The sequence below is a fragment of the Gekko japonicus genome, unplaced genomic scaffold, assembly GCF_001447785.1.
Source record: "Gekko japonicus isolate JY-2015 unplaced genomic scaffold, Gekko_japonicus_V1.1 scaffold182, whole genome shotgun sequence".
In the NCBI taxonomy this organism is placed as follows: Eukaryota; Metazoa; Chordata; class Lepidosauria; order Squamata; family Gekkonidae; genus Gekko; species Gekko japonicus.
This window is the reverse complement of record NW_015173128.1, coordinates 642,011-656,300: the sequence shown is the minus strand read 5'-3', so window position 1 is coordinate 656,300 and position 14,290 is coordinate 642,011. Positions and strand designations below refer to the sequence as shown.

The following is a 14,290-nucleotide window of genomic DNA, read 5'->3' as shown; positions in this document are numbered from 1 at the left end:
CCCCCAAGAAGTTCTTATTTCCTGAGCGTAATGCTCTTCCACGGCATAGTGGTAGAGGCGGTCCCGAAGATATGTAGGTTCCTGACTGCTAAGGGCCTTGAAGGTCAGCACCAGAACCTTGAACCTGATCTGGTGCTCCACCGGAAGCCAATGCCACCCGCGCAGCACTGGTTGAATGTGTGCTGTCCGGGGGATCCCAGCGAGGACCCGCGAGGCTGCATTTTGGACCCATTGGAGCTTCCGGGTCAGGCGCAAAGGCAAATATTCTGCACTACTAATATAGCTAACATAACAAAATAATAACAAATTGAGCTGGCCTTGCCATTAGACAGGGGGAGATGGATATTGGGGTCCCATTATAAGACAGCAAATTGTCAACTCTGAAGTTTCTCACACCAGTTTCTGGTTCAGGCACCAAAATATCTTGGGACATCTCTTCCACCCCAGCACTTGCTCCTCGTAATCGATTTTAATTTTCTTCTCCAGTTTTAAGCAGCACATTTCCCCAAGAACCCAGTGGAGTGGACATAAAGCCTGGAGCCACACAGCTGACGCTGAGAAACTCGCAAGAAATCTATCGGCAAACGGTGGTCCTTGCGTCGGCCACTTGCAAATGGACAGAAGCCTCACCTTTTAACCGGTGGAATGGAGAAGACACCCCCGAACAATGAGAGCCAGCCTCTCACATCGAAAAAAGGGGACTGTAAAGAAGGAGACGATTGTGCGGAGAACGGACATCTCCTCAAGAGCACCAAACCTACCCTGCGCCTGGCAGAGGACATGCACAAAGCACAGCCCAACCAGGGGGACAAAGGGGCAACGAGCCACATCTCCAATGGGTATTCGTTGGCTCAGAGCCCAAGCCCAGGAGACGGGGTGGAGGCCTCAGCTGGAGTCCCTTGCGCTGCTATAATGTCCACCACCACCGCCTCCCCCACCTGCAGGGTAGAAGTTCGGCAACACCCGAGGGAGCTGGACGAGAGAGAGACCTGGAGCAAGAAAATGGACTTTCTCCTCTCCGTTATTGGCTATGCAGTAGATCTGGGCAATGTCTGGCGATTCCCTTACATTTGCTATCAAAATGGAGGAGGTGAGTCCCTGTCTGTCTAGGGTTGCCAGCTCTGGGGTGGGAAATACCTGGAGATCTGGGTGGTGGCGGCTGGGGATGGCAGGAAGGGGAGGAACCTCAGCAGGGTGTAATGCCACGGAGTCCATCCTCCAAAGCGGCCACTTTCGCCAGGGGGAACTGGTCTCTGTTGTAATTCTGGGAGGTCTCCAGGCTCGACCTGAAAGCCAGCAATCCTACATCTGTCCCTAGGAGGGAAGGGCATCGAGGTGAGCTATAATCTGTTCTCCCTACTGAAAACTATTGTGACTCCAAGCACAGAAGTAGAAGAAAAGCAAAAATGATGTTGGACAACTAGAGAAATTTGATTGGGGGAAAAACCTCACATGTATATTCCCAATTTTGTTTCTGCATTCCCAATTAATGGATGTTGGCAGGGTACCCCCCCCCCCGGGGGGTGCCCAATGCTTTAAAAACAATAGCATGGCAGCCTTGAAAGAGACCCGCTCACCTGGTGGGGCAACAAATTGGATACAGCCCAGCGGCTGTCTCTTGACCTTGCCTGCCAGGTGCCTGAGGAAACACAGGTAGTCACTGCCGCGGCCAGGCATGTGGCCAGCATCAGGATGTCGCTGTTGGTGAGCTCTGCACTTCTTGTTCAGTTGCAAGCTATGCAGGCCTGCCTGCCTTTACAATAATGCATCTGCCAGAGCCGAGATGGAAGCTTGTTGCTTTGTTTATGAGTATTGTGCAAAGCCACATTTCAAATCAAATCAAATTTATTGTTATACTCAATGACCAGTGCATTCAGTAATTTTACATAAAAAACATTTGAATAAGAAATATGGGATAAAATCAACAGCAGCATACTTAAATTTAAAAATCTGTGACTATAACATAGAGATAAAATAAGACAGCCATAAAACTCAGGTATAAATTGGAGATTTCAGGTCTAAAAATGTTTGAAACTCAGGAAAGAAAAGCTGAAATATTTGGGGGGGGGGTCTGCATTTTGAATTTGGGTTGTACTGAGAGTATGGGAGAGGTCTCTGTGGAAGAGATAGGTCCTTTTTTTTGTCCAGCACGCACACATGCACTATCCTCGCGCTATCCTCAGTAGGAAAAGGAGATCATGCAAAGGCTGGCAACCTAGTGTTGCCAACATTCAGGAGGGCATAGACAACAGCAAGAACCAGAGAAGCCCTCTATAGAATTGTTGACTTGTGCATTGTAGCATTGTGAGCTTTGGTTCCAGGAAAAATAATTTTGCCTAAAGACGACTCTCTCGAAACACGCAATTTTTTGCCTAGGAGGCGTGTCGCTTCGATGCTCGCTGTATCTCTTTTTTTGAAAGCATAACAGCCTGCTTGCATCTTTCCTTATTGGCGACTACTGCATCTCTCATCAGTCTCTTATCATAACCAAGATAGTCTACAGCACTGAAACCTGTCTCTGTAGCTGTGGACTTTTCTACTAGATATATAATGTTCTTTAGGTTTTTGTAGTATAATGAATAAGATACACTAGGGTCTCTATTGTATTCAAGTATATTATTAGTAGCATAGTAGTATTGCGTGTTTTGTTCTAACGCGGTGTTTTTCTACGTTTGCTCAACATGCAGGAGGGGCCTGGAGGTTCTCCAGATATTACAACTGATCTCCAGATGACAGAGATCAGCTTCCCTGGAAAAAATGGCCAGTTCAGAGGGTGAACTCTGTGGCATCACATCCCTGCTTAGGCCCCCTCCCCCCCCTTCCCAAACTATGCCCTCCTCAGGCTCCAGCGCTCCACCCCCAAATCTCTGGGAATTTCCTAGTCCAGAGCTGGTAATAGGGTTGCCAGCCCCCAGGTGTGGCCTGGAGATCTCCCACTTTTACGACTGATCTCCAGCTGACAGAGATCAGCTCCCCTGGAGAAAATGGCTGCTTTGGATGGTGGAGTCTATGGCCTAGTGCCATGCTGAGGCCCCTCCCCTCCCCAAACCCCGCCCTCTCCTGGATCCACCCCCGAAGTCTCCAGGTATTTCCCAACCCAGACCTGGCAACCAATGTTCCCTCTAAGCTGCGGAATCTTGTGAGCAAAAATTCTACTTTGTGAGCTACTGACATTAAAGTTGTGAGCGAATGATTTGGCTACTGAATCCATTCATTTGCTTTGGAGTCATCCATGCTGAGCTAAGACAAAAATGTGTGTGTTGGAGGCTAAAAAACTGTGAGCTAGCTCACACTAACTCAGCTTAGAGGGAACACTGCTGGCAACCCTAGCTAGCAACCTTATCTCCACCTAGGGTTGCTAACTCAGGACGGGGAGCACGGGAAGGCTGAGGTTTGGGGAAGGGAGGGACCTCAGTGGGATGTAATCGCTCCAAAGCAGCTGTTTTCTCTGGGGGAACTGATTTCTGTAGTCTGGAGATCAATGGTCGTTCCAGAAGATCTCCAGGTTGGGTTTCCAACCTCCAGGTGGCACCTGGCGAACTCCTGCCATTACAATCAATCTCCAGATGATTAAGATCAGTTTGCCTGGAGAAAGTGACTGCTACGGAGGGTAGACTCTATGGAACTATATACTGGCAAGGGGCCTCCCCTCCCCAAACCCCAGGTTGCCCAGGCTCAGCCTGCCAAACCTCCAGGCATTTCCCAACCCAGAACTGGCAACTCTATCTCCGGGCCACCCCTGGATGTTGGCTACCATGTTCCCACCTGCCATCTCTTTGCCTTTTCTCTGTGCTGAGTTTAACAGGGCTTCTTTCACTGCAGGGGCCTTCCTCATCCCATACACACTCATGGCGATCTTCGGGGGGATCCCTCTCTTCTACATGGAACTGGCCCTGGGGCAGTATCACCGCAATGGATGCATCTCAGTGTGGAGGAAAATTTGCCCCATTTTTAAAGGTAATCGTAAGAGGAGGAGGACGAGGAGGAGGGAGCCCCCATGGACACCACAAGACAGAGGACTGGAGTATGCCATGTTCACGCTGGCTTCTGTCCTTATCTTGGGTTTTCCCATCTCTCCCCAGGAATTGGCTATGCCATCTGCATCATAGCTTTCTACATCGCCTCCTATTACAACACTATCATGGCTTGGGCTTTGTACTACCTCATTTCCTCCTTCAAGGAGGAGCTGCCCTGGACCAGCTGCACCAACCCGTGGAACACGGAGAGCTGCACCAACTACTTCTCCAACGAGACCATTGCCTGGACCCAGAACTCCACCTCCCCTGCGGAAGAATTTTACACGTAAGTGCATGTAAGTGGAAGCGGCCGTGTCAGAAAAGGTGGGGTGTGGGGAAGGAGGCCTTACAGGAGGAGGGGGTTGGTAAGCCTCTGGGGCCAGCATGATGGGCCTTGTAGGCTGGTCAGCAGGGCCCTATGGGGACATGAGTTGGGGGCCCAGGGTTTCCATTCCACCCATAAAATCACCTGTTGGCAAATCCTTTTGCAGCTTCCTCTAAGGTCAGCATGTCCCCTGGGAACAGTGTGGAGTTGCTGCCCCTCGGCCTGAGCTGTGAAACAGAGTGTTCATCTTTAAGGTGCCACTGGTCGGGTTGTCAGCCTCCAGGTGGGACTTGGGGATCCCCTGGAATTACAACTCATCTCCAGACTACACAGCTCAGTTCCCCTGGTGGGCACAACTGCTTTGCATGCTGAAGCCAATGCAGGCCCATAGCCAGGATTTTGTGGCTTATGGGGCAAAAAATGTTCTGGTGGGGCTGCCATCATTTGCCATAATTAATGAAGTGGGTGGCACACGCGTCCCTCTCCCTCCCCCCTTGAAAGATGTAAAGGGCTCTTCAGCTGATCAGCGGGGAGCATGTGGCCTGCTGATCAGCTGGAGGGCCCTTTAAATCTTGCAGGAGGGAGGGAGAGAGGTGTGCACCCCCTCGCTTCGTCCAAAAACAATTTGAAGGATCCCTTTAAATGCTTTTGGGAAGAAGTGGGGGGCCTTTAAGAAGAAGAGCCTTTAAGGAAGGGGGTGGCCCTTTAAGCAAGGGGGCAGAGCTCCCTAATAGCCCCACTGTAGCTACGGGTGAGAACCTATGGCATTATACCCTGCTGAGGGTCCTCCTCTCCCCAAAGCCTTCCCAAGCTCCACCCCCAAATTTCCATGAATTTCCCAACCTGTAGTCGACAATCCTAGCCACTAGACTTTTATTTTATTTAAAGACTTTCTCCTGCATGGAGTTTGGGGCTTCCAGACCACAGCATTTCAAGATGACCATAATTATTCCAAACCACTGGGCAACTTCCCCGTGATCAACTGCCCTTTCCGATCTCACTGGTCCCCTTTGCAGTAACCTTTGAACTCAAATCTGCACTGTCTTACTTTAACAGTTTGCAAAAGCTCAGTACTGGACAAACTCAAGTACTGAAATAGATACATGCAAAAATTACAGGGCTCAGGGCACGTTCTCTTAGATGAGGATGCTCGCTGGATGTCTGCATGAGTCTCTGCTCTGGCCTGCTTCCCATCAGCCTTCAAATAAGGTGGTAATTCTTCCCCATCTTGCCATCAGGTGACATCGGAGCTTGCAGAGATACCAGAAAATGAGCTGCCCTTTGAATAGGTCTCTTGCTGAGTCCCTGCTCTGGGCTCGCCTCTTTCCTAATCCAGAGGCACAGAACAGAGACTTTCAGTGAGACCATGCTGTTGTGCTCCATAATGGGAAATCTTTTGAGGTGTGTCCCCACTGCTCCTAAGGGGCAGGAGGGAGGCATGTCAAAATGAAGCACCAGTTCCCTTTCTTTGCATTCCTTTTGGCCCCACTGACAAGTCTGCCGGAGGTTAGCCATCTGCCACCTTTTCACGCCATGCCAAATCATTCTGTGAGGTGGACAGCTTGGATGCCAGCCGTCCTTCTCCCTTCTCCTCATTTTCTGGACCCTTCAGAGGAACTGATTGAACTACACCATCAGCTTGCTGACAGGTCCCCTGCCAGCCCCCCTCCCTTCCTTTCAGACCCCACGTCTCTGACTCAAGCCTCTTTCCATTTCAGCCGCCATATCCTGCAGATACACAGAGCCAATGGCTTGGATGACTTGGGAGGGATCAGCTGGCAGCTCACCCTCTGCTTGCTGCTCATCTTCACCGTTGTGTACTTCAGCATCTGGAAAGGGGTGAAAACCTCTGGCAAGGTGAAGAGTAAGGCCAACAGCAGGAGGAGGAGTTATGGGAAGGATGGAGTCTCGCGGCCAGAATGCAAAATGTTCTTTTAAAGATGGGTTTTTTATGGCCATTTTCTAAACATTTGTCAGAGGGTGGGAAAATAGAGGGGGGGGGGGTTGAACCTGTTCCCTTTATGCCATTGCCCCAGTCCACACTCCTACCCCCAGCTGCTTATCAAGGCTGGAATAAACTTCAGGAAGGCCATTCGTGGATCTCCCATCATCATGTCTAGTTTGCGTTTCAATGGAGCAATTTCGTCCAAGACTGCAGCTGGTTATTCTGGCTACAAGCCAGCCAATGGCTCTGTCCTCTCTTCCAAGCTCTGCCAGGTAGGACTCTTCCAGATGCAGAGTTTGTCAAGTGCCAGCCGTGAAGATTCATGTTAAATAGTGGGTTCCATGGATGACCAGACCCCAAGTACAGTGATCAGCTCTACTTTATTAATGATTTCAGCAAGGAGAGGGAAGACTGAAATCCCAGGCAGAAGCCTCGTTTTTTAAGCATGCAGAAAACCACATCCCGAACATACCCCACTCCCAACAATAGGCTATTTACATAACATTGTTTCTCTATTGGTCTATTCTAGGATCCTAGCCAACTATTGTTTATGGAGGCAAGCTCAACCCGACCCCAGGGCTAGTTTAGGGTGGACTCATCCTTAGTACACAACAATTCAGCACACCTTAAACCAAACATGAAACCTCAGCTGCCGGCTACCTGGCCATGGGCCCCTGCCTACCCTAAAGGAGACAGCAGGAAAGGAAGCTTGGACTCAGGAAGTCCTGAACCGCCTCCTGGTGGTGGAAGGCAGGCACCTGGCACTGAACATAGAGCCAGTTTGCAGAGAGGAGGGACAAGAGCCCCAGCTCTCTACGCCCTCCCATTGAGGACTTTTGGGAACCAGTAAAACAGGAGAGGACTCGAAATCTGTGCCAGCCGCCGTCCTGCAGCAGAACCTGTGCATACTCCATTGTGCACCACGCAGTTTCGCATTTGCATGGGGTGGCTCGGAGCTGCCTCCCTTGACAGACAGTGAGCAGGTGTGGGGCTCAGTCTGCAAGCTGTGCCTGCAGCGCTGAACCTGGGATCCCTCACTTTTCTCCTGGCAAGTCCACGAGCAATGCAACACACTTGCATGTGCTGAGTGTGTGAAAAGTCAGCATTGCAACCCAACAATCAAAAGGGAGGAATAAAAAAATAACAGCGTTTAAAACAAGTCCCCGCCTTGTGTCCAGCCAGTGGAGGGGATCATGGGGATGCAAGTCCTGTCCTCCAGGCTGTGGAGGGTAGGCAGGGCCATGAACACACACGAACATGTGAAGCTGCCTTATACTGAATCAGCCCATGAAGCGCCATATTGTCTATTGAGTCTGGCAGTGGCTCTTTAGGGTTTCAGAGAGAGAGGTATTTCACATCACCTGCTGCCCTGGTCCTCTTTAACTGGAGACTGAACCTGGGACCTTCTGCGTGCCAACTTAGCAGATGCTCTACCACTGAGCCACAGCCCCTCCCCATCTGTCAGAGGAGGCCCAGATGGTGAACTGGATGCAAGTGGAAACTTTCCATGTTAATTTAGAGCATTATTTGCAACACTGTCATCAGCTGTTTTCCTTGGCAAACACTGTCTCCTATTCTTCAAATAGGTTGTGTGGGTGACTGCCACATTTCCGTACGCCGTACTCTTTATCCTGTTAATACGGGGCGCGACTCTGCCTGGTGCATGGAGAGGGGTGCTCTACTATCTAAAGCCCCAGTGGCATAAACTTCTGGACACCGAGGTAAGGACAAAGCAGAACAACTGATGGACTTTTGAAATGTTGCATGGCAAAGTCACCTCTCAAAAGCACACTTGGTTTTTTAACCGAGCTACTCCGTTTTCCAGTTTTTTGGGGTGACCCAGACCAACCTGACCACCCCTCCCTGAGCTTTAAACTATATCACTGACACTCTGCTTTTAGTGACTGACACCAGAGCACTCTCCCTCGTCTTTCTTTATCTTCACCAAAGTGCCTGCATTGTGCAAACATTTTTGCAGACATTTCCATTGGAGACACTGTGATTCAGCTAGGGCTCAGTTCAATTCACCTGAGCCCTAACCTGCAAGAAACACGTGCCATGTGCAAGTGGTCCATGTCCCTGAATAGTTATGAAAGTCTCGGATGGGGGAGGAGGAGATCGTAGTCCTTTAAATAATAAAAAGCACCTAATACTGAGATTACAGGTTGTAATATCTGCCAGCCAGCAGCCTCCCAGCTGATACGAGGGAGTTCAAAGAAGAGGAAATGAAGACACGCAGTTCTCTGATAAAGCCACATCTTCAATAAGGCCCCTAAAAGTAATAAAGGGTGTTGATATTGTATTGAATGTATCTGGACAGAGAAGAGAGCAGATTGCAATCTTTGTGTTGCCTGCCCGTCCGTGAAGCCTCTGCATGCTGCAGCTTGTTAGAAATGGGGAGAACGATCCTCAGGGCTGGGCAGCCGTTCATGTGCAGTCCAGAGGGCTTTGGGTTATGGAAGTAACTGAATATGTAAAACAAAGGCTGGGAGGCAGAGTGTCTTCAGGAACCCCCAAAGGCAATGGGATTTTGATGGATGCACCCCTTACCATACCCTCAGCCGTACATCTGCATTGGGGGAAGAGGCTGTCGTGCGAGAAGCCAGCCTCAACACCCATTTGGACTCATGCAGGTGGCTGCCCAGTTGTTTAGATCCCAGGGAATGTTTTCTGAGCAAGCTGGCAGTTCACTTTTCCTCAGGCAGAAAGGGTTCTGCACTCGTATCTGTGCATGATCGGGGGGAAACATGGCAATCAGGGTCAGGCCGCCCATGTGGCAGGGGAAGATTAATGGTGGGAAGGGTTGGAAGAGGTGCATAAGGACAGGCATGGGTGTTGGGAAGCTGTAGGCTCACCACCTAGTGAGCCAGTTTGGTGTAGTGGTTAAGTGTGTGGACTCTAATCTGGGAGAATCGGGTTTGATTCCCCACTCCTCCACTTGCACCTGCTGGATGACCTTGGGCAAGCCATAGTTCTGTCAGAGGCGTTCTTAAAAAAGAGCAGTTTCTGTCAGAGCTCTCTCAGCCCCTACCCCACAGGGTGCCTGTTGTGGGGAGGGGAAGGGAAAGGGGATTGTAAGCCACTCTGAGACTCCTTTGGGTAGTGAAGGGCAGGGTATAAATCACATCTCTTCTTCTTCTTCTAGTGGTGCATAATGCTAAAAGAGCTAGAACTTCCGGCTGCCAGCCAGTCTTAGGATCTCCCGGCTATACTGCACACAATGCCATACGATTATTAATGCATTAATTAGCTGTTGGCAGGTGCTGACCTTCTTTTCCCTCTCTGTTTTTGGCCTCTGCTGCAAAGCAGGCATCTCAAGCTGGATCAGACAGGGAAAATGGTGCAAGCTCCGGAGATACAAAAGGGGCTAAGACACAAGCTGGAGCAGAGGTTGACCTTCTGAACCCAAAGCTGTAGTGTGGCTTTCTGTAATGGCTTCCTGTGTTTTGACTGTTTCTCAGGTGTGGGTGGACGCAGCGGCTCAAATTTTCTTCTCTCTCGGACCAGGATTTGGGGTTCTCCTTGCCTTTGCGAGCTACAACAAGTTTCATAACAACTGCTACCAGTGAGTTCACTACACAGTCCCCAACACGACTGAGCAGAAGAGTATAGCCAGGAGTGTGATAGCTCCACAGGGGCTCTGGTGCACACATGGGTCTCCATGTTCTCCAAGGCTGGGAAATGTTGCACAGATGTCTGTCACGGCACATAAAATAACCACTTCCCCCCAAAATTAGATATGGTTTCAGGTTCAGATACAAGCTATTAAATATTTTAAATAAATAGTAAGTTCCAGGAGCAACAATCCCTGGGTTAGGGTTCCTTTAGATGGGGGTGACCTGGTCCATAAAGCAATGCTCCCTCTAAGCTGTGGAGTCCTGTGAGCAAAAATGCTACTTTGTGAGCTCCTGGCATTAAAGTTGTGAGCAAGCGATTTGGCTACTGCACAAATTAGTTTGCTCTGGAGCAGTGTTCCCTCTAAGCTGAGTTAGTGTGAGCTAGCTCACAGTTTTTTAGCCTCCAGCTCACACATTTTTGTCTTAGCTCAGGAAGAATGGCTCCAGAGCAAACAAATTTATGCAGTAGCCAAATCGCTCACTCACAACTTTAATGCCAGTAGCTCACAAAGTAGATTTTTTGCTCACAAGACTCCACAGCTTAGAGGGAACATTGCTCTGGAGCTATCCTTCCTGAGAGAAGACGGAAATGTGAGAGCTGGAGGCTAAAAAATCCTCACACTAACTCAGCTGAGAGGGAACACTGGTCAGGAGCAATGCTCCCTCTAAGCTGTGGAGTCTTGTGTGCAAAAATTCTACTTTGTGAGCTACTGGCATTAAAGTTGTGGGACCTGGAGACCTTCTGGAATTACACCTGATCTCCAGATAACAGAGGTCAGTTTCCCTGTGGAAAATGGCGGGTTTGGAGAGTGGGCTCTAAGGCATTATACTCTACTGAGGTCCCTTCCCTTCCCAAACCCCACCCCATCTCAGACTCCCTCCTCAAATCGCCATACATTTCCCAGTCCACGGCTGGCAACCCTCACCTAAGGTGGAAGGCACCCCTGACAGGACTGTTGACACTCTTTTTCTTACTGGGAGAAAAATCTCGAAGAGTTTTTACTATTGCTTTCCTTTAGGCAGGATAGAATTTTTTGTTCAAGTCTGTTCATTGACAAAACGTTGACCCAACTTTATAGGACCCAGCAGCAACCCCCCCTCCCCAATGGGAAGTAACTCACAGGACACTAATCCCCCCCCCCCCTCCAGTGATCCCAAACATGAAACTCACTTCCAGGGGCAGCAGTCAGCCTATTGCTGCTTGGGGGGGGAATGCACTGGGGACCTCTCCCATTCTCAGCAGGGCCATTTTGCTTTTGCTGCAGGGATGCTTTGGTCACCAGTGCTGTGAACTGCATGACAAGTTTCATGTCTGGATTTGTCATCTTCACCGTGCTTGGATACATGGCCGAGATGAGGCACGAAGAGGTCTCGGAGGTTGCCAAAGATGCCGGTAGGTAACCCATTCCTTTTGTCCCCCCCCCCCCATTTCTCAGTGGAATGCTCAGGTGGCCACTGCTCTCTACCCCTATGGAGGGCTTCTTGCACCCAAAGAAACTCAGCCTGGCCATTGTGAATGTGGCTACTGGCTGTCAGGCAGAGCTGCCTTTCTGTGTACAGATGAGAAGGCACAGAAACATCCTCTTGGCCTCTGGTTGCCATTCACCATCCATGCCTCCTTGAAGCAGGCAGCTGGATCCTGCACAGCTTCTGCCTCCCAATAGAACTGGCGCTACCGAGGTCCTGCAAGGACCGACAGGCAAGACAGAAATATTTGCAGGGCATCGTGATATATTAGGATATCCGGAAAAGCATAGCTGTGGAACACTGTCTGGGCAGGTGGTCCCGTCTCCCTACTTGTAAATCAACCCAGTTGGAGGCCAAGAGCCAAAAGATGGCCAAGCACCATCCTGGCTTAGACCAGCAGCTGTCCTCTTTCCAGCTGGTTAGGTCCTGCCACTGAGCATGGCTAGCTGGTGCCTTCCAGCAAAAGGCAGAGGCAACCCAAAGGATAGGGAAGGCCAGCCAATGAGCCAGGGAAGGGCCGTGACTAATGGAGGATCACCCGTTGGCACACAGCCACGTACTGCGGTTCACGACTTCCACCTGGAGCAGCACTCTGACCTGGATGGCCCAATATTGTCAGACCTCGGTGAGTACATGGATGGGAGACCACCAAGGAAGTCTAGGGTTGCTCTGCAGAGGCAGGCAGCGGCCAAACCATCTCTGACCGTCTCTTGCCTTGAAATCCCTAGAAGGACACCGTAAGTCAGCTGTGGTTTGGCAGCACTTTCCACCAGACATGATGCAAGCCTGTGCCCACATAAAACCACCCCAAAGGCCCCTGATCCGAGGCATGGCGGCCGGGGGGGGGGGGGGGGGGGGGGGGGGGGGGGGGGGAGACGCTGACTGGCAACAGCAGCCTTTGGCAGATGCCCAGTTAGGCTAGCTCTGTTCCCTTCCTTGGGGCACCACATAACCGCTGTTCGAAAAGCGGGGGGTGGGGGCAGATCTGTAGTCTCTTCTAAGCATGATCTCGCTGTTGGTTGGCAGGACCCAGCCTCCTCTTCATCACCTACGCAGAAGCCATTGCCAACATGCCTGCCTCTACTTTCTTTGCCATTATATTCTTCCTGATGTTGATCACGCTTGGCTTGGACAGCACGGTAAGGAGGCACCCTTGCTGGCAACAGAAGGGCTGTAGAAAGGCAGCGTGTGTGGGGGGGGAGGGGGGGCGCTCAGCGTGGACTGATTCTGAGGGCCGGGGAGTGGAGGCCTCGTTTTCTCTCCAGGTTGCATGGGTATCCCTTGCCTGCTTCAAGAACTCTGGGAAGAGGAGTGAGTGCTGACTTCCACTTCCCTTCAATGACTCCTGGGTGTGCTTTCTCAGTTTGCAGGCCTCGAAGGAGTGATCACTGCCGTCCTGGATGAATTCCCACACGTCTGGGGCAAGCGCCGGGAGCTGTTTGTGCTCTGTTTCATTGTGGTCTGCTTCATGGGAGCATTGTCAACACTGACTTTTGTAAGTAGCCCGCCAAGTCCAGCTATGAGCACCAGTAATCTGGGGTTTTGTTGGGCGCCCCAGAAGCAGCAGCAGCCTGAAATCTGGCCCCCGGGCCCTCTTGCCAGGTCCTGAAGGACTTTATTTCAGAACATTCTGGTTTCAGTAGCCTAGATTGATCCTTAAGTGGCAAAATGTTTAGAAGATCGGAAGGATGTTCCAACCCCTCTAGGATTACATCACACAGTGCCAAGCGGGCCCATAGCGACAGTGGTGCATCTTGGGGCCACGCCCTCTTAATATAAAGCCACACCCATATGTATCCATGCTTTAAAATTGTATTTTTAAATTATTTTTTGGTATTTTTTTCATTTAATAATTCATGCTGCTTTGCTGGCCAGAGCTTTGCCTTTGCTTGCCGGGCCGCGGGGGGTGGGAGCTGCCTTGGTGCTGCTGCTGCTGAGAGATTCTGTGCACACAGTTCCCGGCGGCCAGGATATGGCCAGAGGGGGTTGCTGGAGAAGTTTGAAGTCAGGTCTGAAAGCAGGACTGATTTCCCACAAGCCACTGGTCCGCCCTTGCTCTTCCCTTTCCCCCGATTGTATGCGTCAATTTCCCACTATTTGCTGCGTGGCCACATTTTGACCCGCAGCTTCGCCCCATTTCCCCCACGTCTTCTCAATCCTCAAAAAACAGGATTGAGAAGACGCGGGGGAAATCGGGCGAAGCTGCAGGTCAAAATGTGGCCGCGCAACAAATAGTGGGAAATTGACGCATACAATCGGGGGAAAGGGAAGAGCGAGGGCGGAGCAGCGGTTTGTGGTAAATCGGTTCAGGTCTTAAAGCCTCAGGCGAGCAGTAAAGCCTCAGTGAAGTGAGTGAGTGAGCCCTTTTATTTTATTCTCTGCTGGTGTGCATTTATTGTTTTTGTGTTTTTGTATTTTTAATTAAGTGACGCCACACCCCAACAGTTCCCCTGGTTCCCCCCCACTGAAAGTTTTCTAGCTTACGGGCCTGATGCAAAGCCCTCTTTTGAAAGGTGTTTTTTTTTTTTGGTGTTTCAAACATTGGGTGCTGCTACTGATGCCAACGATTGAATCAGATACCAGTCTGGACTAGAGACTGTCTGGCATGGAGGCTGTATGGGCCAAACTACTCAGACTTTATCAACAATTCCTGCCAGGTCTGCAGGTTTCCTGTTGAAGGGGAACCATGGTTCCTGCTGGAGGTGCCGCTCCCTTCTCTTTTGGCCAAGTTCTGCCTTGACCTCCCTTCTCTGCCAGAAGGGACACGCCTCTGGAGTCCTTCTCACAAGGGAGGAAGTGGAAAAGCTCAGGGCCCATCAGATGACCTCATACAAAGCCCAGGAGAAATGCCTGTGTTTCCTACTTAGTCCACATGGCTGCACTGGATGATGCGGGTGGAGGGAGGGAGGGAGGGAGGGAG

General features: G+C 50.6%; 1 protein-coding gene across 1 annotated transcript in view; it reads left to right on the top strand.

Moving 5' to 3' along the window:
- Positions 1-645: 645 nt before the first annotated feature.
- Positions 646-14,290, top strand: part of SLC6A4 (solute carrier family 6 (neurotransmitter transporter), member 4) — a 22,639-nt gene continuing 8,994 nt past the window's right edge. The window contains exons 1-9 of the mRNA XM_015422031.1: positions 646-1,090; positions 3,823-3,957; positions 4,083-4,302; positions 6,060-6,198; positions 7,873-8,007; positions 9,748-9,851; positions 11,169-11,296; positions 12,397-12,509; positions 12,734-12,865. Of these exons, the coding sequence (XP_015277517.1) occupies positions 646-1,090; positions 3,823-3,957; positions 4,083-4,302; positions 6,060-6,198; positions 7,873-8,007; positions 9,748-9,851; positions 11,169-11,296; positions 12,397-12,509; positions 12,734-12,865 (1,551 nt within the window). The remainder of the gene's footprint in view (positions 1,091-3,822; positions 3,958-4,082; positions 4,303-6,059; positions 6,199-7,872; positions 8,008-9,747; positions 9,852-11,168; positions 11,297-12,396; positions 12,510-12,733; positions 12,866-14,290) is intronic.